At 35.4% G+C, this 24,059-nt stretch overlaps 4 protein-coding genes across 7 annotated transcripts in view; 2 read left to right on the forward strand and 2 right to left on the reverse strand.

The window, feature by feature from the left end:
* The first annotated feature begins 4,172 nt into the window (after window positions 1-4,172).
* On the forward strand, window positions 4,173-5,246 carry LOC106668312 (NAD(P)H-hydrate epimerase). The gene is made up of 2 exons (XM_014396937.2): window positions 4,173-4,278; window positions 4,471-5,246. The coding sequence occupies exon 2, from the start codon at window positions 4,539-4,541 to the stop codon at window positions 5,226-5,228; it is 690 nt and encodes a 229-aa protein (XP_014252423.1). The 5' UTR covers window positions 4,173-4,278; window positions 4,471-4,538; the 3' UTR covers window positions 5,229-5,246.
* Window positions 5,247-6,543: 1,297 nt separating this feature from the next.
* Window positions 6,544-9,184, reverse strand: LOC106668386. The gene is made up of 2 exons (XM_014397079.2): window positions 8,814-9,184; window positions 6,544-7,049 (listed from the first exon to the last, which is right to left on the reverse strand). The coding sequence occupies exons 1-2, from the start codon at window positions 9,030-9,032 to the stop codon at window positions 6,627-6,629; spliced, it is 642 nt and encodes a 213-aa protein (XP_014252565.1). The 5' UTR covers window positions 9,033-9,184; the 3' UTR covers window positions 6,544-6,626.
* A 3,659-nt stretch (window positions 9,185-12,843) lies between these two features.
* LOC106668300 lies at window positions 12,844-14,143 on the forward strand. The gene is made up of 2 exons (XM_014396913.2): window positions 12,844-13,416; window positions 13,960-14,143. Exons 1-2 carry the CDS (start codon window positions 13,117-13,119, stop codon window positions 14,104-14,106), a joined length of 447 nt encoding a protein of 148 aa, XP_014252399.1. The 5' UTR covers window positions 12,844-13,116; the 3' UTR covers window positions 14,107-14,143.
* A 1,398-nt stretch (window positions 14,144-15,541) lies between these two features.
* Window positions 15,542-24,059, reverse strand: part of LOC106668360 (SAC3 domain-containing protein 1) — a 37,719-nt gene continuing 29,201 nt past the window's right edge. For 3 of the 4 annotated variants that reach the window (XM_024225374.1, XM_024225376.1, XM_024225375.1), the window contains exons 2-8: window positions 21,229-21,297; window positions 16,809-16,964; window positions 16,559-16,720; window positions 16,300-16,503; window positions 16,104-16,244; window positions 15,849-16,044; window positions 15,704-15,791 (exon numbers count right to left, since the gene is read on the reverse strand). In XM_024225374.1, coding sequence (XP_024081142.1) covers window positions 15,705-15,791; window positions 15,849-16,044; window positions 16,104-16,244; window positions 16,300-16,503; window positions 16,559-16,720; window positions 16,809-16,964; window positions 21,229-21,296 — 1,014 coding nt within the window. In that variant the 5' untranslated portion in view covers window position 21,297 and the 3' untranslated portion in view covers window position 15,704. Of the gene's footprint in view, window positions 15,649-15,703; window positions 15,792-15,848; window positions 16,045-16,103; window positions 16,245-16,299; window positions 16,504-16,558; window positions 16,721-16,808; window positions 16,965-21,228; window positions 21,298-24,059 lie in introns of those variants that run through there. The other variant, XM_014397030.2, reaches the window with a different exon arrangement.

Consider the following 24,059-nt stretch of genomic DNA (forward strand, 5'->3'; position numbering starts at 1 on the left):
GTGTGATGAACCTTTAATTTGGTCGCCCGATCGTTTTAGCCTTCCTATTTTCGCTGTGTCGGATTGTCAGAGCATTTTTGTGATGATGATTCTGTGATGTCTCTTTTATGAGGTTAGGGGGCTTTTTTCTTTTTAATTGGTATTTGTTTTGAATTGTGAACTGTTACTGATTTGCGTGTTTATAAGGTTTTTATGGTTGAATCCAGTATATTCATTTTTTGTTTCACGCTTGTCTGTGTTAATGTGTGCTTTTAACGACCGGTTGTTCAATCATTTGTTGAAGGGGTGAAGAGCGTTCAGGAATGAAGTACATATTTTACAAAAACACTTTTTAATTTTTTACGACTTTCTACATTCCGGTCATCTTCAGGACCTGAGTGAATTACAAAACATATGTTGATTGGGGGTTAAAAGGTTCAAAATTTATATTATTTACATCGGTATTGTATTTTTTCCAAGCAACATATGTTTTGTATTCACCCAGGCACTTTAGATGACCTAAATAATGGTCGAAACGTCGGTAACAAATGAAAAAGGTGTTTCTCTAAAATACTTATTCCTAGCCGCTCATCACCACTTCAACGAATTCTCGTCTGTATTGTTGAGGGATCGTGATGGTTTTCTATGAGTTGAATCATCTATATCCATCTTCCGTTCCCTAAACGATCTTATATTTTCTTTCTATCTGTCTTTTATTTATCGTCCTGTCTGTTCGATGCGTTTGTATCTATTTTCGTATGTTGGCATATGTACAATTTTTGTCTTGTGGATTTGTTTTATCAACATTTTTTTCTTAATAGTTTTCCGATATAGGTCGTGATCTGCTGTTTTAATTCTTACTTTATTAAATAAATTTGTTAGTTGTAAGTTGTGAAAATCGGCTAGATCAACTGTAACAAAGCAACCATAGCTGATTTTTGCAAAGAGAAGGAAAATGGATCAAATGATAAGTCTGATCACACTGATCGAGTTAAAAATAAAACATAAATATCTAGGATCACACTAGAAAATAATCTGGTATTCAGAGGACATAACATTGTCATTAGTACAAAAAAGGGCGCACGTGCAGAGGAGAAGAATAGCACGTAAAAATTGAGATTGCAGGCCGGATATTCTGCTCTGAACGTACACCATGTGCTGGACCGATAAAGTCAAACAGATAACAAAATAAAGAAAACTTACACAAATGCATGTGAGTAATGACCATTCAGAACAGGCCCCATACAGCTTATCGAGAAATTATTGGTACTACGACACCACCATCAAATCATAACAACAGCAAATAAAATGCTGTTTAACATAAACAATGAAGAACATCCAAAGATATTAAAAGTTAAATGGAAGGACAAAAGAAAATGACATAATATGCGATACTCATGGCTCCTAGGGATGATATAAACGAGATATTTGAATTTAAACAAAACTTCTAAACAAACCTAAATACCAAAGGTTAGTGGGGTAAAAACCAGTCAAGGGAAACACTTGTTGCTGGTAATGGATCTAAACTGCTCAAAAATGATTAGAGATATTGCCAATTTTGTAGTATTTACCCATTTACCCCAGTATTTTTATTTTATTTTTATTATAAATTACATTCAATTTATTAGAAATTGTTTTTTACTGAAGGAAAATTTAATTAAGGGGTTATGAAAAATAAAATAAAAGGATTTAACTCCATAATTTTGTTTATTGGACAAAAAAAAAATTTAAAAATACCGTGTAAAATGTCTTCTGTTAGCTAAATACATCTGTGCACCTGTTAGGCACACTGTAATTGTCACTAGAAATTTCACTCTACAGATGTTGTAACGCTGCACTCAGTTGTTGAAGGTCAATTGGCTGCGGATGGTGATCGAAAAGCCTTCTCTGCAACGCATCCCACATGTGCTCAATGGGATTGAGGTCTGGAGACAACGGGGGAATGGGCAGATGGGAAATTCCCGGGTTTTCTAAACATTGATGAACAACTCTGTCTCTATGAGGCTGGCATTGTCATCCAGAAATCGAAAATCCTTACCAATGAGTTCCTAGTTTGAGGGATGTATTCCTCGATAATTTCTTGGACATAACAGGTTCAGGTTGCCTACTACAATATGGAGATCAGTTCGTCCTCCAGTGCAAATCCCAGCCCAGACCATTACACTGCCTCCTCCAAACTGTATTGAATGAAGCATTTGTTGATTTGCAGTTCAAGAACCAAGAAACTGTGAGCCCTTAGACGAGATTCATTGGTGTGAGCCCTTGGACTAGACTGACTGGTTTGAGCCCTTGTGACAATAACTAACTCGTCGTTAGTTATTTATGTAATCGGCTGTCCAACTATCGGTACTTTATGTTTCCCTGGTTCGGGGGAACTGGTTCATGTGGCGACACACTTCAATGTCAATAGAAAATATAAATGGTGGCGTGAGTGTATTGCTCAATCTTTTTAAAAAGATAGTTCCTACTCACCGTAAGTTGTTTTTGACGATCCGAATTTCGAGCTATAGCTCATCATCAGGTTGTAGAGGTCCTTCAACACGATGATGAGGTGTAGCCTCGAAATCCGGATCGATGAAAACAATTTACTGCGAGTAGGAACTATCTTTTTAAAGACACTTCAATGTTCGTATGTATTGGACTTATTGTAGGGCTAGATATCCCTGGTTTGTGAGAAATGCCACGTCCCTCCCGCCTGTGCTGTAACATCCTTCGGTCAACTGTGCAATTATTGTACAGCAGATTTCCCTGGTTTGTGAGAAATGTCACGTCGCTCCCGCCTGTGCTGTGACATCCTTAGGCCAACTGGGAAATTAGTGCAGGGCTAGAATTCCGTGGTTTGTGAGAAATGTCACGACGCTCTCGGTCGGGTGATCGCCCCTTCCGATTTACTGCCTTTTTTGTGTGTGGTCTTTTAAACTAATTTTTGTTCTGCTTACTTTAACAAATAGAACTTATTCTAAGTCGGGGACCGGCATATAATATATCGGTTAATTTAATTAAAATTAATAGAATAAGAATAAATTACAAATATCCCTATTCATTTTTGAGCAGGTTAGAACGCAATAAGGTACAGGGCAGTAGCTTTTAGCTCCAAAATAAAATATTATAACCCATAAGCAAGTAACACAGTAACTTTTAAGCTGAAATCCATGCAATTGATAGATTTACTCAATTCAAAGGACATAAAACAAAGACATGTCGGATAGCCAGCAGCTATCAGAACTGTTGCAAAACCAAACTAAAGAGGTTAGGTGTGCAAAACAAAATCACTTAAATGAATGGAGGGAAACGAAGAAGCTGGTGCCCTCGCTAGGAAACGGGCTGCTACACCGCCGATAAGTCCTGAACCCTGCTATTGCATAGGGATCTATATTATCAATGAGTATGTTGATAAAAACATGGTAAGTGAAAATTACAAAATTCACGCACTGGACACAAGCAATCCAAAAACCTCCTGGCAAAATTTGAAAAGAAAAAATAGAAATCGAAGGAAGAAGGAAGAGACTACCAATTGTGACAGGATTCTTAATGAAGCAGTGTCTGAATGAGTACTTGAGAAACATTGGTACCAAACCAACCCGGTACGTGCTCTGCGAAGAGGCAGAAGGCAATAACGTACCTGACAACAGACTGTGCATGACAGTCTTTTCGTCCACCATTTTGTTTATATTGAGTAATTTGCATCGGTTTGTATGCTGTCGTTCGCTGTTGGTATGGACCGTTACATGAGATGAAAATTTTGAAGACAAAAAAATATCAAAGCAATTCGAGAATTCATGTTAATTTTTACTGTTCTGCAATTAATCAAGTGTCTTTTGGACTTAATACTTAGTCGGTTTTATTCTTCGAATGCCTCTGATCAAATTAGATTAATGGTGAGGAAACCAAAAAGAAAATTTCAAGAAGTTAGTCTACGAATCGGTGAACTTATACTCATTCTGAACCGGCATTGGGTCCGTCTTCACTCGTGGGTTTGTTGAACTACTCAAACGCATTTCGGCATGCGCCATCTTCAATGAGGCGTAGTTCCTGGGCCCGATGCCGGATCAGCATGAAATTTTAAGAAGTATCTTTTGATCTTATTATCTTTTTTGATTTTCCCCACACTTATTATCATTGTTCACTTTATTAAAATGGTTTTAATTTTGTGAAATATTTATTTAATATGGTTAATTTTTATTAATTAGACACTTACAATCAGAATTCAACATAGCCTTCTTGAACTACCTTCTTGTGCAAGATAGCCGCGAATAACCTCCTCAAAATTAAAATATGATAAGTGATAAGCCGTTTTATGTAAGTGCTCCACGAAGAATATATTGTAGTTAATTTGCTTTTCAAACATAAAAAAAAATATTTTCATTAAATTAGAAATTCATTACTTTTTAATTCTAAACGTATTGAATTTCTAGTAATTAAATTTTAGGGGCCATTATATAATTTAAACTGTCGAGATTTAGATGTTTTTTTTACCTTCGTACGTTTTAGCTGTCCACTCATTTAAAAAGACATTCCGAGCGGATTTACGCAGCTTGAGGACAGGGGTGGGCTTAAAAATGGTCAAATACTTGAACCAGTCTGAGGCGATAAACATCGACCAGGAGCTGTTCAATGAGTACAAATTCAGCGTTGACCAGCTCATGGAGCTGGCTGGCTTGAGCTGTGCGAACGCTATTGCAAAATGTTATCCGAAGGCGAAGGCCATGTTGGTCTGCTGTGGCCCAGGGAACAACGGAGGTGACGGCTTAGTCTGTGCGAGGCACTTGAAACACTTCGGCTTCAAACTGACGGTCCATTACCCAAAAAGGACGGAACTCCAGCTCTACAAAAACCTGACCGCACAGTGTGAATCCCTCGATATAGAATTTATCGATTGTGTGTCCAAGGAATCTCTTGACTGCCATGATTTGGTGGTTGATGCACTTTTCGGATTTAGCTTCAAGCCACCGGTCAGACCTAGTTTCGCCCCGCTGATGGATGCCCTGAGGGGCACTTCCAGCCCAGTTTGCAGCATCGACATCCCAAGCGGATGGGACGTGGAGAAAGGTCCTCTGGAAGACTCACTCCAACCAGAAATGCTTATCTCTCTCACAGCGCCAAAAAAGTGTGCTGAGATGTTTAAAGGAAAATATCATTTTTTAGGTGGGCGTTTTGTGCCTTTCGCCTTGGCTAAAAAGTATGATCTTCAACTCCCTGATTATCCTGGAACTGAGAATTGTGTCTCCCTCTCAAATTCACTTAAATAAAATATATTTTTTCAGTTATTGTTACTTATTTATACCTAATGTTGAAGGCATAGTTTAAAGTTTAACATTTAACTGAAACAATGGTCTACATTGAAGAAAAAAAATGTTATACAGATACCACAGCATTGTTTACAGTACTGTACTGCTGGTTGCTGATATAAGCTCAAATCTGGAGCGCAGTAGCCGAGTGGTTAAAGTATCAGATTCTCAACTAGTAGATACCAGTGTCATGTGTTTGATTCCATCCCGTTAAACTTTTTTTCCTGATGCATAAGGCGTTGGCCACTATGAAAGTTGGCACATCACTAATCAATGGAAGGTGGGATTGTTTCTCAGAAGCCTAGAATTTGGTCCGACCCCCTTCAAAAATGAGTTTCTTCGATGGAAGAACACAGAGGGTTCCATTCACACAGTGACGTGAGCTCCCAAAAATGAAGCCAGGTAAAGGAGTACAATAAGCTAGAAAAGCTGCAGTGCCCAGGTGGAACTCATCCAGTACCTGGTATACAAAGTAAAAAATTCAAATATGCATATAGAGTATATATGCATACTATCACTTCTCACAGTACACCAGCAATTCCAACACTAATTTGCCATAAATTACTGCAGGCCTCCAGAATTACCAGCCACGAGTGTTGGCAGTACAGTTTCTTATCTGTCCAGTCACTGAGGTTGGGCTCTAGGTGCTTTAAACAATTAAGTCATCATTCCAAACCCAACGTAATGTACTACATACAGTATTTCTTATTTATTTTATTCATATTTTATATCTCATTTTTATTCGTATTCACTGATTACTCAGTATTTCTCCATCACCCTTTATACCTACATAACAAAATTAATCACACTACACATTCATGCCAATCTCCTTCACTGTCAACATATCCTAGGGACACAATACTATCATTACTGTATACATTAAAACACCAAGAAATACAAGACAAGATAAAGTACTATAGAATATAAAACAGTTTAAAAATTGGGACAAGTACCCAGATACTCATTACCAAACTCAAGCACAATTTTCATGGCTATTGATGGCATTCCTACAAGCTTTCTATAAGGAGCCAAGATTTACAACCTTCAATTAGGTGGGGCACATCGTATGGCTTTGTGAATTACAAATATCCTTATATTACATATATTAATTTATAAATTCATAAATATTTTTGATTCAAGATTTGTAAGGCATTGTCTGATAATGAATATGTCAACCAATAACTAAACGCTACATTTTGTAGTGAAAAAACTAATATCTTGAAGAAAAAGAGCTAGCAGTGCAAACCAAAAATAGTTAATTTAGATTAATTCTTGATACATGAGAAAATAGGTTTATATTTTTTACGACAAATTCAGACACAAGGTTTTTGCTTTTTTTGAAAACATCAGACAGAGAAACTAACATCCTCCAGAATCGTCATCAAAGAACAACATCTTTGAAATAATGGTTAGCTGCATTGAGAAGATCGGCGAGAAAATCGCCCCGATTATGAATTTGAGGGCGATAAAAATCACAGTCAGCTGAGCAATGAAAATGCCGCCCTTCACCCACAGGTCTTGCTTCTTCCTCGTCGTTATAACGTCGACAACCCTGTCGAGCACAAAGTGAGCTACATGGATGAGTATCGTGATGATTGGGAGGAGCGCAAGGAACATGGTGAATACGGCGTACATCGCCTGCCCCGACTGCTGGATCACCACTGCCATCAAGTTGACAAAGTTGTTCTCATCCGGCGTTATACCTCGCTTCTCCTGGAAGAGCTGGATCTGATCTCTCACTGATTTTATCAAATAGACTGGGCCCATCGGCTCAATCTTGTCCTGTAGAAAACAATTCAGAAAACATTAATATATTATAATGATATATTCACTGATGGACAAAATTAATGCACCACCTTTAATTTTAATGGATTTAAGTTTATTTTGCGTACCAAGAATAGATTTTGTTGTAAAAATAAGACATTTAAAAAGAAACCCTAACCATCACCAACCCAAAGAAACTTGTCTTCAAGCTGGCCACACCAAGCTCAATTCTAGCCTCATTCAGTTAGTCATCCACAATACGTGCTTCAAGGGGCCTGGCATTATCCTGCATTAGCAAGAATCTCTCACCGATGTGGGGAGGGGGCAAATGGCACTATGTGTTCTTTGATTTTGACTTGCAAGTACCTCTGTGAAGTTAGAGCTTGTCTTCAAGCTGGCCACACCAAGGTCAATTCTAGCCTCATTCAGTTAGTCATCCACAATACGTGCTCCATGGGGCCTGGCATTATCCTGCATTAGCAAGAATTTCTCACCGATGTGGGGGGCAAATGGTACTACGTGTTCTTCGATTATGACTTGCATGTACCTCTGTGAAGTTAGAGCAACTAAATACCACAAATTCAATGCAGGCTTCCAAAGAAACCCAGAACATCAATGACTCTCCATAGAATGCCACCTGAGGATCCGTACAGCATGGGGCATACCTTTCTCCTGAGCATGCGAAATTACGAACATCTGAAGATTTGAGGACAACCTCATCTGTAAAGAGAACTCGTCCCCAAACTTCCAATGTCCAATTTTCATGTTCCCATGCAAATTGAAGCCTGGACATTTTATGAATTGTGGTCTGAAGAGGTCCACAACCCGGGTGCTCAGCCCTGAGGATATTTACATTGAGCCTTCTTCTTACAATCCTGGAGGAAATCAAAACATTTCGGACGTCTTGATTTCTTATCTCGTTTCTCGTAATGCTGCGGTTTCATAGAGCCTAATGACTGATGAATCTGTCATCTCTCTCTCCTCTACAGACCTACATCGACCCTGCCCCTGGTCTTCTAATGTGAGGCCCTGTTTCTCTGAAGCGCCGAAGAACCTTTTCTATTATAGAGTGATTTATACTCAGTCTCCTGGCGACTTTGCGCTGGCTGTATCCTCCCTCTAAAAATGTTATGACCCTGACACTCATGGAGCCATTAAAAAAGATTTAAGAATAAAAATAATATCAAATGAAATCAAAGAAGGAAAAAGATTAACTAAAAGCAATCTTCAGGCTACTTTTTCAACAAATGGGATTAATCAGTACAAAGTATTAGTTACAGTTTATTTTGACAATGATAGCTCCTAATTACCTGTAACTAATGTAGAAAGAATGGACTTAATTTTGAACTAAATAAATTGTATGGTGCGTTAAATATGTCCATCGGTGTATTTATTTTGAATTCTTCCTATATGTAATGATGCAAAACAACATGTATATATACATATTGTTATACATTCATGCCTACAAAAATTGTGGCTGTATGGATTTATTTATATCGCAATGTTTGAAATTTTTGAATTCTAAGTTTACCACAATACGCATATGATGTATATCTTTGTGGAGATTAATTTCTTAAATGCTGTAATGCAATTTCATCAATTTTCACATTTACGCATTAAACAACTGTTGCTTTAAAAAAAATTGATATTGTATGAATATTATCAATGTAACTATAAAAGTATAAATCATATACATATATGCTATAAAAAAATAGATATTTTAATTTATAAAAAAATTTAAATAAATTTAAATTTCACCTGGTCTTTGACCGTAAAACTTACCCTTCGGCGAGACATGTCTGTTTGTTGATCTTCGAAAAGGTTGTTGAAAGCTTTTCGGCTATATGTGAAAAGAACGTCAGCACCCTTTCTTGCAAACCCGACGGCAAGATCAAATACGTTTGAACCTTCCTGTTCTTCGGCCTTTTTACACCTAGGCTTTTTCAACTCATAAATTTCTCCACTCCCAGAAATGTATGTTTCAGAATTGTTTTCTTTCATACTAATTATCTTTGTAAGGCGATAGGATCCTAGTCTGTTGTCTTCTTAATAATTTTTGAGCCATGATGTAGACAAAAATTTTAATATAACATATGATTTTTCTTTTGTTAATTAAATCATCCAATTTATTCAACCATCCACTGCCTTTTTACATGTGGAAAATAATTTTTTTTTTGTTTTTTTACATTAGCATCAATAAGTTGGAATTTAATGTAAGTTGATGAACTCAAAATGTCTACATAAAAAATTAAAATTAAACAAGTTGTTTTGATCTTCTATTTTATTATTCATGTAAACAATTTCTACTCTTCCAACAAAAACTGCTACAAAAAAATGTAGAAATCTGTTTAATGAATCGTACAAGAAATTACATTGTCACACTCGCATCAAAACACTAAAATTAATTAAACAGAAGTGAAAAAGGCAGCAAAAAACTGCACAAATGCAAAAGTCAGTATGATTCAAAGCATAATGGTAATATGTACAGCATCACTATCAGCACTCCTATTAAACAAGATCCATTTTTAAAACAAGTTTCAGGATGTTCTCTATGCTTTAAAATCCAGAAGTGTGAAATTCTTGCTTATCTGGGTAGTGGGGCACTATGGTATTTTGGGTAATGAAAATGGATACAGCACGACGTGGCTCCAATAGCAGAAAACATGGGCTGAAATAAATAACAACAAAGGAAAATAAAGCCAAACTCTTCTTGCTGGGCAACAAAACAGGAAGAGCCAGTCTTGACTCACCTGAGAATATAATAAGGCACTGTAGACTCACTCAATGGGTAGAGAATTGCATTGATTTTTTTTTAAATCACCAACATATAGTTGGAATTTAATGTTAATGTGCAGTTGATGAAAAAAAAAAATGACCATGGGTTTGCAACAGCAGAGGTTGTATCAACCCTCAGTCAGTGTTTTTGTAAAAAAGAAAAAAATATTGTATGCTGGGTACAAATGAGGGCTTCCAGATTCAAATCCAGGCTTTACCTTCCAGTGATGAGGGCCATGGTAACGCCTAAATCGTTGGAGGCCACCAGCGTGGTGACTTCATTTTTTTTTTTTTTTTCAATCTGTAAAAAATGACCAGGCTAGAAGCAACACCTCCTAGCCATTGTTGGAGAGTTTTGAGGACAGTTCCACTAATTGCTCAAAAACTAGATCACTGTAGCCAGCTTGGTATGGGGTGGATTGAGCTCAATGAAGAGAGCTCATATTTGGAGTGATGTGGACATTGGCAGTGAAATGCACGCCTCTCAGATGATCTGCCCAATAACAATTAAGTACAAATGATTTCGTTTTTGAAATGGGAATTCTTACTATTTAGGATTGTTGGTTTATTGGTTTAGAGGTGTGTTAGGAGATTATGGGGCATTGTCTTCTTAGATGCTATAGAGGATTGTTAGGGTGGGACTTGAAAGCGAGGCTTGAGCTAGTAGATTGGAATGGAAGGAGAACTTGAAGTGTAAGTTGTGGAATCATTACGAATGGGATGTCCAGTGCTATGGTTTAGTTAGTGACATAGAACAGAGCATTGAGGATGTGATGGAGGACTTTTAATTAAAAGGATTGGACGTTGAATGGCTTGGCTGATATTATCCAGTATAATAAGTGTGTTAATTTATTTTGTATATTCACTGCAGTTTTGGATCCAGATAGGAGTCTGATTGTCCATATGGTTGAGTTTTGTCTTTTTTGTTTTATGTGCATTTACAAGTAAGTCTGCGGTCTGAGTAGAACCAAGGTAGCGGATTTAGTTGGATGGAGGGGGATTAGCTTACATTATATTAATGCACCACCGAGTGTGTATATCGGTAAGTTTAGGTGGTCTTGGATTGCTTTTGTTGCAAGGATAGAGTTAGTGTGAAGAGAGGATTGCAATGTCGTCCGCAAAAGTTGTATTGCGTATAAGTATGTCAGCAGGGTAAACTGTGTAGAGGATTGGTCCTAGGATACCCCCTTGAGGAACACCAGCCTTGTTGGCTTGATGTTTGAAATTCAGAGCTAATCCTCATCTTGAAACTTACATTTCAGAAAAATTATTCGTAAAAGATATAATAACACTTTTTTTAAATTACAAAGTACTTTTCCAACTATATTCAAAGTTGAGGACTGTGCCATCCAACTTTGTGCAAAGGAGTTGATAAAGAAAAGGGGTGCTGGTTCGATGTAATTTCCGATAGTCAGGTAGATATAAAAGCACTAAGTGCATATGGTTAGCTGCTAGTCTGGGAGTGCCTAAATTGCTTGATGGCTTAGTTGAACACAACAAGGCTTCCCAGAGATGGGTTCCAGGACATGAAGGTATTGAAGGAAACATTCGGTCCAACTAGCTAAAGAAAAGGGATGGCCCTCTCGTCTGTGGTACCAAGACCTCCTGACAGTTACTAAAGTTGGAACTGGACAGAAAAACTCAACTTCTGAAAAAAAGCACCAAATATGAGGCAGAGAGATTCATGCATATCCAGCAGGCAAAATTTGAAGAAATTTAGAGGACAATATACAGGTAACTGCCCTATTAACAACCACCTACAGAAGATGGGCAAAGCAGAGAAAGAAACATGCCAACTTGGTCAAATGTAACCAGAGACATCAGCTCATGATCTTTGTGAATATGAGGTTCAAGATTGTATACAGTATGACCACTTTGGTAAGGCAATTTTCATGTCAAGAGAATGTTTAGTTTTGTAGGAAAAAGTGAATGTTTTGTATGTTGTCAATCATGAGGGTTCCAGAATAGATAGGTACATAGGGCCCTTTTTTCACCCTACCCAATATTTTTAAAAAAATTATCACTTTTATGTAAAAGTTGGTGGTGTGCAAGTTGGTGAAGATATTTTTTGCCTTAGCTGTTTGATGGGCTTTTACATAGCCTTTTATTCAATGGTCCAACTCAACACTCCTGTCGAAACTGTCATGCTGTGGAGTGTGTACATGATAGACCTCAGGGCAGAGTCCGGTCAGGATGATGGGGTGAGATATGCTTTCTTTTCATAATATCGTTGGCGAATTTCTGTATCAGAGAAGCCTTTTTTGGCACCGCTCTACTGAGAGCATCAATTGTTGCATGTAGTACACCAGTCTCCTTCAGCCATATGAAGATCCGCGTATATGCTGCACTCTGAGAAAACGTGTTCTGGAGTCATACCACCGCCACACAAACACAAGGGTGATTTGATTTGACAAAAGTCATGCGGATAAAGCGCAAAGGCACCATGGCCAGTGCTGGGTCATGTAGCGGTTGATATCTATGTGCTTCGGTTTCATTCCATTGGTCATGGGTGAGTTCACAGGAATGCTCCATGTCCAACTCTGAGGCAATTCCCATTTCCCACAGTATAACTCCGCTTGAAGATCTATCAGGAGCAACTACCTGTAGATCTGCTGTGGGCATAGTTCGATACACTTTGGATCACCAAGAGTGCTATATGCTGAGCACGAAAATTTCCGATTGAAAGTGTTCTGGGGTTCATTCCAGAGTTCATTGGTGATGACCATGGCGAGAGTCAACAGACCAAGATGATCAGAAACGACTGATTTATCACCCTACACGCAGTAAATGTCATTGTATCTTTATCTTTACCTCCAATCATCCAGCTCTGCCTAATCTCATTATTTTTGTTTGCCAGGATTAAACTGCTAATTGGATGGAATAGTCAAAGGTGTTCTAGCTACATTTTGCCTCTGACCTCACTCATCTGATTTAATTAGAAAAATGTCATGCGATAACGGTTATTACAATTAACCAGAGAGACTTTTCCAGATGTAGAAGATTTAATATTTTTACAAGTTTGGGTTGATAAATATTGAAGCTGTTTTATCCTGTAATATTAAACAACAAAATGTTTCTGATATGTTAATTAGAAAGTCACAAACTTATGAACTTTAAATTTAAAAAAAAAAAAATTACTTTTTCAATATGAATAAACACACCTTATTTTTAAAGATGTCATATGCTAATACAGTTCATCCTCTATTCAGACCACAAAACAAATCGACCCAATACATATAACACATAAAATTTAAATAAAACACAAACAATAATATAGATCACGGATTATATTTGAACAGAGGGTCAGAGAATGTCAGACAGAAAGATGAGAACAGCCCACACCAATTCTATAAATGGGGGCTATCTGGAAAAAATGAGGGACCAGCTCGCACTTTTCCAAGAGGGCAGAGGGATATCGCGCGGTGAGTACAGCTTTGTAACTCTGATGGCGGCGATAGTCGGGATGCTCGGCCAGGCTTTTCACTCTCTCATCACCCTCTTGCTCGCCCTGACTCCGATCCTGGAAGTCAGCCTACACCTACTGCGCTTCGCCCTAGAGACAATCATCGACATCAAAAATACGCAGAATCCAAGGGAGCTTGCTAAAAAGGTAATATGAAACCAACCTTGTTGAATTTTCACATGTTTGAATTTTTATTTTTTACATATGTTTTATACAAATAATTAAGGTTTTTAGTTGGTATAAAAAAGTCAATGGCACGAGCGGGATTCGAACCCACGATCTTCGGCTTGATACGCTGCTTCTCTACCACTTGAGCTATCGTGACCTCGATCCACTCAGACACCAACTTCCCATCTCAACCACACCTTTTGAATTTTCCCTCCTTTTTGCCATTTTTCAAATGTCGTGTAATCAATTTGAAAAATGGCAAAAAGGAGGGAAAATTCAAAAGGTGTGGTTGAGATGGGAAGTTGGTGTCCGAGTGGATCGAGGTCACGATAGCTCAAGTGGTAGAGCNGTAAACAGAATATTTTATATAGATTTTTTTTAATGAAAACTTAAAATCCTGCATTATTTTCCGGACAACCCAATATTTCAATTCTAAGAGATTTATGTTAGGGGTAGCTCTCCTGTTTTACAAAAAAGACTGCGACCTGGACTTATTTTCATTTATTTTTTTTTTTGTCCCAGGTGGTGATTTTCACGGCAGAATTGGGTCTTGCACTGAGCTTTATGATTTTTACATTTGGCTCAATATTGTATCCCATGTTTTGCATCGGGCTCAATGTTGGTTCGCGTACCTTGAGTTTCATGGCAGGGAAATGGATTTTTTTCTGAAAAAACTGACACAATAAAAGATTACTTAAAAAAATGACCATTATTTTTTGCATTCGTGATAAGAGAATGGTTATGACCAAGCTGTTAAAGCATCCTACTGTACTTGGCATGGTAGCAGTTCCGGGTTCAAACCTGGACATGCTTAAAATTTTAATTGAGAATAAATGTTCAAAAGAAATATTTTAACATGGTCTGACCCCCAGTCCATGACACCAAATGGGTAGTTAGAATTAATTCACTTAACTTTTACACTGTAGGTTTTAAACTAGATAGCATAAAATAAAAAAAATCAAAGATTGAAAATAATACCAATTGGGGAGGGGGGAGTTCATTCACATTCCATTTGAGAAAGAATTGATGGACGAAATATTATATAATAATTTACTAAATTAACAAATCATTAAGTGGAGAAGAAAACTGACAACTTCCAAACGTGTTTGCAACAAAAATTTGGGTTATTCGTAAAATAATGCAGGTTTTCATGCTTTCTTGATGTGGGAGGGTCGATAAAGAAATATCGAGTACCCCATCGACCCTCAAAAATGTTATTTGTATGATGTGTAAAGGTTATGTTGATAGCGAATGTAATTATTAGCACGAATGTGAGAAGCGAATAGCCTTGAATTGGTACACGTTCGTATGCATGTATATGGCGGATTTGAGCCTATATATATCCAAAGAATAATAATGTAAAATTATGTAATTGAAGCATGAAGCGTCATCAGCATAACATCACAAATTTTCCTAGCAGTGTGAGTTGGTTTTCCCTTTGAAGGTTTTCATGTTTTCATGATGTAAAAGAGTACTCCATCGACCCTCAATTATTATAGTTGTATAATATGTGTAAAGGTTATGTTGAGAGTGAATGTATTTATTAGCAGGAATGTGTGAAGACGCGAATAGCCTCGACTTGGTACACATTTGTATGTATGTACATGGTGGATTTGAGCCTATATAAATCAAAAAAATAATAATGTAAAATTATGTAATTGAAGCATGTGAAAATCTCCAATAAAAACGGGTACAGATTAATAAAATAAAGAAAATAGTTTTATTTTTGACTTTAAAGCATTATCGCCTAAGAGAAAATTGCATGGTAATATTAATAATACTGATGCCCCCTATTAGTAACCACAGAGTTAAAGCCAGGAACACACTTACCCGATGCTACGCCATGCGACACTACCCGACGCCTTGCCACGTTTTGATGGGGTGTGCACATCTATCCGACGCAAGCACACGTCGCATACAGTCCACAGCGTTTATCACAATAATCACTATCACANCCCAATTTGAACACACAAGAATTCGTACTATGGCTAATATGCAAGATCATAAGGCCAATAAAAAAAAATTTAAAAAAAAATTTAATACTTTAAATATAAAAAATGTATAATTAGTTAATTATACAAACATAAAAACGTTTAAAATAAATTAAAAATATATTTTATTGTACAAGTTTTACAGTATTCCACCAATTATAAACGGAGAAGTGAAAGTGTCATTAGTAACTATGATGTGTATACTTCATTTTTTATTTATCTGGAAGATATTTTAACTTTAAATTTAAATAAAAAATTTAAAAAATGTACGGTATTTTACAAAGAAGGCGTTGTTAATAAGAGATCCGGCAGGTACTGCTCATCTAGGCGGCGATCAATGGATTCCAGCCGAGTGCGACGAGGCTGTGAAATAACATAAGTCAATATTGTAGAAGTTTACGCTATTAAACAACAGCTTACAAGTCTCTCTGAAATTGCGTTATTTTTTGAAAACTTGACAGCTTTTGTCTCGCCGTTCACCGTTTCCAAACTGCATTCGAAAAGGTAACTCAAGAGGTCTCTTTCATCGTTGAACAGCAGCTGATCCTTTATCAACGACAATGGAACAGTGAGAACTTTGCTGGAATAGGCTGAGTTCATCACTCTTAGAGCATGCCTGTACATTTTATTAAAGTTAGATTTTTTTTCTAAACATTGAACATAGATAATTTAAACCTTTTTATATAGGGCTGTTGGACTGCATAAATCAAGGCAGCCATCAAGACTGGTAGGTCAGACAAGCATTTACAAATTTTCGCATAATTTCCTAGATACCATGATATACTCAGCTGCTCGGCTGTCAGTACTATTCCTCGTCTATGGAAACAAAGAATCATTAAACGTTGTAATTGTGGTTTAGAAGAAATATAACCTTAGCCGGGATGGCAGAGTGAGTGATCTAAAAAGTGATGATGGTTCACCAAGGTTGAACGCAGAATAAAGAGCTTCAATTTCAAACCGTTCTGGACTTATATGATTCCATGAGTCATAGAGTTTCAACAGCCATTTGAACGTTTCAAGAAGCTGGTTGTGATTAAGCACTGGGTCGAAATCTTCCAAGGGACTCTCCGAGAGTCTGCAGAAGTGTAAATTAATATTAAAAAAAAAGACAAATTGTAATTTTTTATCACCTGTAAGCTGAGTAGATGTAGAATCTGACAATGGGCTCCAAAACTGGAAAACACTTGTCGGGCGAAGGCTGCTGTATAAATAAATCCTGTCGTACAGCCCTGAGCCTGTCCTCGACGAACTGGTACACCACATGGAACTGTTTACTCTTGTTCATCAATACACTGAAAATTGAGGTTTACCCTATCGATAAATCATATAGATATTATATAATATTCGGTACAAAATTCACAAATGAAATAAAAAGCTTACTTATTGAACAAATAATGGACTGTTTCTTCAAGGACATTAGGCGGTCTTAAGGTTTTTGGATTGCTTATATCCGTCCCAGCTGCAGACCGTTTGTAGCATTTGATTAACTCTCCGTGCGATTTTTCTAAATCGTGAACTAAATTTTTTGAGATCCTCCTGAAATTTATTCAAATTACGTAGCACTTTATTGCATGCTTGTAGGAATAAGCATGGAACAAATGTGAATTTAAATTCAATTCAATAAAAAAACATTTAATAAGTTAACATCGATAATAAATAGCAATCATTCATTGGTGGGTGGCCTGTCATAATCATGCACCCTCACAAGAGGTGAACAAATTTAAAACAAAATTATTGTCTTCATAAATTGTTAAATTAAGTTATTAAATTGGATTAAAATTAAATTAATAAGTACTAAAGTAATGCGTAAAGTATTAAAGAGTAATAATGTAAATTATGATCAACATAAAATTGAGCAACTAAGCAACTGTGCAAGCATAACTTTTGATTTGTTAAAATCCTTGATTTAAGTTAAACTTGAAAGGTAAAAATTATATTACTTATTATTTATGAGTAAACTTAGTATTTAAAGATTAGATAGGATTTTGAAGATATAAATTTGTTTTGCAAAAATTATAATGCTGGACGGGAATAAGTACGTTTTAGAAAGTTCGATATCATCTCGGAAAATTCCAATTTGATTTGAAAAATAGAAATGGTTTGGAAAAAGTTCTATTTTGTTGAAAAAAGGTGAATTTGAAAAAAAGGTCTATTTCGTTCTAAAAATTCTACTTTGTTCAAAAAAGCTCAGTTTGGTCTGAATTTGTCTGTTTGAAAGAAGGCCATTTTTTATCGGTTTTGTTTGAAAAAAAGTTCATTTTGTTTTGAATTTATATTTATTTGAAAAAAAGTACAATTTGGTTTTGTAAAAAATCTGTTTTCTGTTTTATTTGAAAAAAAGTCGCTTTGTTTGAAAAAAAAAATGTAAAAAAAAGGTTAATTTGGTGTGAAAAAACTCATTTTGTTTGGAAACGTTCAATTTGGTCCGACAAAAACTAGGTTTTGTTGGAAAATAGTCACTTTGTTTCAAATAAAGCTCAGTTCGAATTAAAGTTGTATTTGGTTGAAAAAAGTCCAATTTGATTGGGAAAAAATCGGTTTTGTTTGAAAAATATCAATTCGATTTTAAGTTGTATATGGTTGGAAAAAGGTCCTATTGATTGAAAAAAAATCTCTTTTGTTTGAAGAAAATAGATCCGGTTTGAAAAAAGTCTATTTTGTTTGAAAAAAAACTCAGCTTGGTTTGAATTTTAATTTGTTTGAAAAAAGGCCAATCTGATTTGAAAAAATTCTATTTTGTTTGAAACAAGGTCAATTTGGTTTGGAAAAAAAAATTATTTCGTTTGAAAAAAGACCACTTTAGTTTGGAAATGTTCAACTTGGTCTGACAAAAACTAGGTTTTGTTGGAAAAAAAGTCACTTTGGTTTGAAAAAAAGGTCAGTTCGGTTTGAAGTTGTATTTGGTTGAAAAAAGTCCAATTTGAATGGAAAAAAGTCGGTTTCATCTGGAAAAGTTCTGTTAGGTTTGAATTTGTATTTGCCCGAAAAAATCCAATTCGATATGAAAGAAATTCAATGTAATTTTTAAAAATTTATATTTAGTTTGAAAATTTCAAGTTCAGAAATTGAATTATACGTGGAAAAGGCTGATTTATATGAAAATAATTCCCCTAAACGAAATTGGCGTAATCCTACTTGAAATAATAATTGCATTATGCGTTTCTATTGTTTTCGCATGCTTCAAAACCTTTTCGAATGGAAAATACATCAAAGTAGAACGTCACACGCTTCTTTGGTGCCGAGTGTACTAAAATGTCGTTTTCAAAAATTTCACGCATGACCCCCATTCAGTTTGTCGAATTTTCCCAAGCTTTTCATTCAATCGCCAGGACGGGGAAATCGGGTAACCCGTTCGCTTTTACTCATCATAAGATAATCCCTTTCACCGATTTTCCGCGTGCGCGATTATAAGAGTGAGACGAATCAGGCCATTTTGCCGTGTTAAAGGCCTTCAGGGTTCCACTAAATTAAAAACCAAAAAAGGGCCATTAATCTTTTATAATACTGCAATACAGAACAAAACACCAACACTTCAGTCCAAAGCTACACGTCATGGCTAACAATTTACTGAAAAAAACTGCATATCAGACATTTTAAAGCTTAGTAATTGACAACTGACAAAAAATCTGCCAGCTTGAAAAACACAAATATCGCCAAGAAAAATTAAAATTTTCAACTAGCGGTTTCAATCATCCCTGATCATATTGTGTCCGTTGTCTCACAGTCAAAAACCGCGTCCGACCCCAGAAACAAAGCGAGACAGGGCGGACTCAACTAGGTAAAAAACCATCCGACTAGTCCTAGACCGACAAAGCCGATCTTGTTAAAAAAAAAAAATAAATAAATAAACCTATTCGAAATTTAACGACACTGATTGTGCGATTGTGGGAAATAACGGACCGCGATTGTAATCCCTATTCAAAATTATTTACAAAAAATATTAATTATATAAATTGAACCTAAAGGTCAATTCAGAATTATTGTTGTACATTACATTATTATAAATGATGGCGATGAACCTATGGACAAATTTCCATCAAGGCTTCACAAATTACAATGTTTTTGAAGCAAGTTTGCGTTTATTTACAGGCTAATGGTTTAGACTTACTGCATTCTCTTGTACTAATTAATTAATTATAAATTAATGAGGATTAATAGTGTGAATGGTGTTTATTTTTATTAATTATTATTAATATTTTCCCATTTCGATTAAGATTTTCACATGCTTCATTGCAGAATTTTATTTTGTCATTATTTATTACAATTTTTAATTTTTATTTTAGTTACGTTTTACCATTTATTTATTAAGTGTCTCATTTTTTAATATATAACTGAGTGGGGTTTGTAAAAAATTAAAAATAGTGGTTTGAATTTGTATTTATTTGAAAAATAGTTCAATCTGATTTAAAAAATAAAAATCAATTTTGTTTCACAAAAGTAGTTTGGTTTGAATTTGAATTTGTTAGAAAAAAAGTTATTTTGATTGAAAAAGTCAATTTGTTTTGAAAACATATTTTGTTTAAAAAAAGTTCAGTTTAGTCTGAATTTGTTGTATTTGTTTGAAAAAAGTTCAATTTGGTTTGGAAAAAAGTTTTGTTTAAAAAAGGTCAATTTGGATTGAAGAAATTCTATTTTGTTTAAAAAAATATCATTTTGGTCTGAATTTCTTTTGTTTGAAAAACGTTCAATTTGGTTTGAAAAACAATTGTTTAAAAAAGTCAATTTCTTCTGAAAAAAATCTATTTTGTTTGAAAAAAGATCAGTTCCCGTCTAAATTTGTTTTGTTTGAAAAAAGATCAGTTCGGTCTGAATTTGTTTTGTTTGAACAAAGTTCAATTTGGTTTGAAACAATTCTATTTTGTTTGAAAAAAGATCATTTTGGTCTGAGTTTCTTTTGTTTGAAAAACGTTCAATTTGGTTTGAAAAACAATTGTTTAAAAAAGTCAATTTCTTCTTAAAAAAATCTATTTTGTTTGAAAAAAGATCAGTTTCCGTCTAAATTTGTTGTTTGAAAAAAGATCGTTTCCGTATAAATTTGTTTTGTTTGAAAAAAGATCAGTTTGGTCTGAATTTGTTTTGTTTGAACAAAGTTCAATTTGGTTTGAAACAATTCTAATTTGTTTGAAAAAAGATCATTTTGGTCTGAATTTCTTTTGTTTGAAAAACGTTCAATTTGATTTGTAAAAAAGAATTGTTTAAAAAAGGTCAATTTCTTCTGAAAAAATTATATTTTCTTTGAAAAATTTCTATTTTGTTAAAAAAAAGTGTTTGGTCTGAATTTATTTTGTTTGAAAAACGTTCAATTTGATTTGAAAAAAAAAATGTTAAAAAAAGGTCAATTTCAATTGAAGAAATTCTGTTTTGTTTGAAAAAAGATCAGTTTGGTCTGAATTTGTATTGTTTGGAAAAAGTTCAATTTAGTTTGAAACAATTTTAATTTGTTTAAAAAAAGATCATTTTGGTCTGAATTTCTTTTGTTTGAAAAACGTTCAATTTGGTTTGGCAAAAAATTGTTTAAAAAAGGTCAATTTCTTCTGAAAAAATTCTATTTTCTTTGAAAAATTTCTATTTTGTTAAAAAAAAGTTTTTGGTCTGAATTTGTATTTATTTTGTTTGAAAAAGATCAGTTTGTTTTGAATTTGTACTTGTTGGAAAAAAAGTTTAATTTGGTTTTAGAAAAGTCGATACCTTAATTACAAGACAAATCATGATAAATATTAAGTATAATAAAATATATATTTTTTAATTTTTAAAAACGAACTAAACTGATGTGTGAATGACAAACCATAAGACCACTCACATTTTAACTTCACTGACTGGACACATATCCTGGCACATGCCAACTATGTAATTATCTTCTGTTTTCATCCTGAAAAAGAGAACGGATAAAAATTAATCTGTTGGTAGTAATAGTATTGGGTTGTCCGGAAAATAATGCAGGATTTTGGTATTAAACAAAAAAAAAAAGAAACTAGTTACTTTAAAGCAATGTTCTTTAATCAAAATAATTTCCCATACTCNATTTTTTTTAATGAAAACTTAAAATCCTGCATTATTTTCCGGACAACCCAATATGTGACTTTGGGTCCGCTAAAACTTGCTGTTTCTCGACGCAACAAGAGCGTGTTCAGTCGACGGGACTAAGTCGTAACGACCGAAAGCAAAGTGGGTAGTGGAACATACTTTGCAATCAGAAATTTCCTGTTTATCAAGCACTTCAATAATTAATCATTACTAGTTGATGATAATACTAAAAAATAAGATGTAATAAAAATAAATCTGTCAACTAGATTATCAAATTAAATTCCAGTACGCAACGAACGATCAAAGAATTTTTATTATAGTTATTTTTCTTTTTAATTTTATCTGGTGGAAATAATTGAACAATATTTCACTTTAGGTTAACACCATTCTTTTTATTGTATCAATTTCTACAGTGTTGGATCGGATTTCTTTTTCCCGTGCAGAAAAGGGGCTCACTGTGTGTAGCTTTCTCACTCAGGGGTGAAAAAGAGAGAGAAAATCAAATGGTTCCGTCATTAAAGCCTTTGTATGTGTGCGTGTGTCGGTGAGTGAAGATGTTGGACAGCTCTATGTTGCATTTCCTTTATTTGTCTAAATTTCAGAACTATTAATAATGTAACGCCATTGAAAAAGATTATTAATTCATAATGATAATCATAGCCAAAGTTCTTGTGTGGCCTAGGAATCCACACTATCAATGAGCACCCCGGGCAGAAGGATAAAAAGAAAATGAGGGAACAATGGAACTCACTCATTGGACACAAACAATTCAAGAACCGCTAGCAAATTTTGGAAGGAAAGAACAGAACGCATCAAAAGAAGCTTGGAAAAAACTTCGAATCCTAACAGGACACTGCAGACTGAATGGGAATCTGAAGAAGATTGGTATAACATAACAAGGCAAGTGTAGATTCTGCAAAGGAGCAGACGAAACAACAACACACCTACTAATGAACTGTGCTGCTTCACTTGCCCGCAGGAGAAAGTGTTTTGAGACGTACAATGTAACCGTAGAAGAGATTCAACTACTGAAACCGGGCGTTATAATCAAGTTCCTTGATGAACTAGGACTCGTTGGTGGTGTTATAAGCTCAGAAGAAAGGATACAACAGCTCTTAGAAACACACTTCCACTAATTCTACATCTAATTATAGTCAAGAAACTGTTCTAAACTTTTTTTATATTTTATAAGAACTAATATTTTATCCTATTAAAATAGATGTGTGATAGACTTTTTAGTACGTATGCACGATTTTAACTTCATGTAGACACTTTGATCACCCTGATCTTTCTATTTTCGCTATTTTGGTTTCACCATTTTACCACATTCATATTCAAACGGCATTGGGTCACTTATTGGATCCGCCCACACTCACGGGTTAAACTATTAAACTGCGCCATCTTCAGTGAGAACTGTGTTTTGCATTTAGCTAGTGACCCAATGACGGTTCCGGGTTTGTTAAACTATCAAACGCGTTTCAGCACTGCGCCATCTTCTGTGAGAACTGTGCTTTGCATTTAGCTAGTGACCCAATGACGGCTCCGGGTTTGTTAAACTATCAAACGCAGACGGATCCAAGATCCATGGCCTTAAATGCTTTAAAATCTAAATTGTCTTTTTTCCTTTTTTTTATGTTTAATAAAACATTATTATGAATTATTATCAAACTATCAAACGCGTTTCGGCACTGCGCCATCTTCAGTGAGAACTGTGTTTTGCATTTAGCTAGTGACCCAATGACGGTTCCGGGTTTGTTAAACTATCAAAAGCGTCAGTGAGAACTGTGTCATTTAGCTAGTGGACCCAATGACGGTTCCGGGTTTGTTAAACTATCAAACGCGTTTCGGCACTGCGCCATCTTCAGTGAGAACTGTGTTTACATTTAGCTAATGACGCAATGTCGGTTCCGGTTTGTGAAATTATCTTACGCGTTTCGGCACTGCGCCATCTTCAGTGAGAACTGTGTTTACATTTAGCTAATGACGCAATGACGGTTCCGGATTTGTGAAACTATCTTACGCGTTTCGGCACTGCGCCATCTTCAGTGAGAACTGTGTCATTTAGCTATTGACCCAATGTCGGTTCCAAGTTTGTTAAACAATCAAACTCGTTTTGGCACTGCGCCTTCTTCAGTGAGGAACTGTGTTTTGCATTTAGCTAGTGACCCAATGAAGGTTCTGGGTTTGTTAAACTATCAAACGCGTTTCAGCACTGTGCCATCTTCAGTGAGGAACTGTGATTTACATTTAGCTAGTGACCCAATAACGGTTTCGGATTTGTTAAACTATCTAACGCTTTTCGACGCTCCGCCGTCTTTAGTGAGGAACTGTGTTTTGCATTTCGCTAGTGACCCAATGACGTCCAGCATGAGTTCGCCGATTCGCACACCAACTCCCAACACCCACTCTAATTTTGCTAAATTGGTTTCGTTACCGGGAAAATAAAGCATTCATAATTTCCTTTAAGAGCATATATCTGTCATATTTTATATATATTTTTAATTTATTGTCACGATTACATTTCAAGGCTTTAGTTCTTATTTTTCTTTGAAATCCGTGAAACCCTAATGTCAGATTTTACAAGAAATGTCTCCAGTATGATAACTT

Source organism: Cimex lectularius, unplaced genomic scaffold (assembly GCF_000648675.2).
Source record: "Cimex lectularius strain Harlan isolate CLEC.00 unplaced genomic scaffold, Clec_2.1 scaffold11, whole genome shotgun sequence".
NCBI classification, from domain to species: Eukaryota; Metazoa; Arthropoda; class Insecta; order Hemiptera; family Cimicidae; genus Cimex; species Cimex lectularius.

Coding starts and splice junctions, on each gene's coding strand:
- LOC106668300 (XM_014396913.2), top strand. CDS start 13,117: ATGTCAGACAGAAAGATGAGAACAGCCCACACCAATTCTATAAATGGG. Junction 13,417..13,959: donor CAAGGGAGCTTGCTAAAAAG/GTAATATGAAAC, acceptor TTTTTGTCCCAG/GTGGTGATTTTCACGGCAGA.
- LOC106668312 (XM_014396937.2), top strand. CDS start 4,539: ATGGTCAAATACTTGAACCAGTCTGAGGCGATAAACATCGACCAGGAG.
- LOC106668386 (XM_014397079.2), bottom strand. CDS start 9,032: ATGAAAGAAAACAATTCTGAAACATACATTTCTGGGAGTGGAGAAATT. Junction 7,050..8,813: donor CAGACATGTCTCGCCGAAGG/GTAAGTTTTACG, acceptor TGTTTTCTACAG/GACAAGATTGAGCCGATGGG.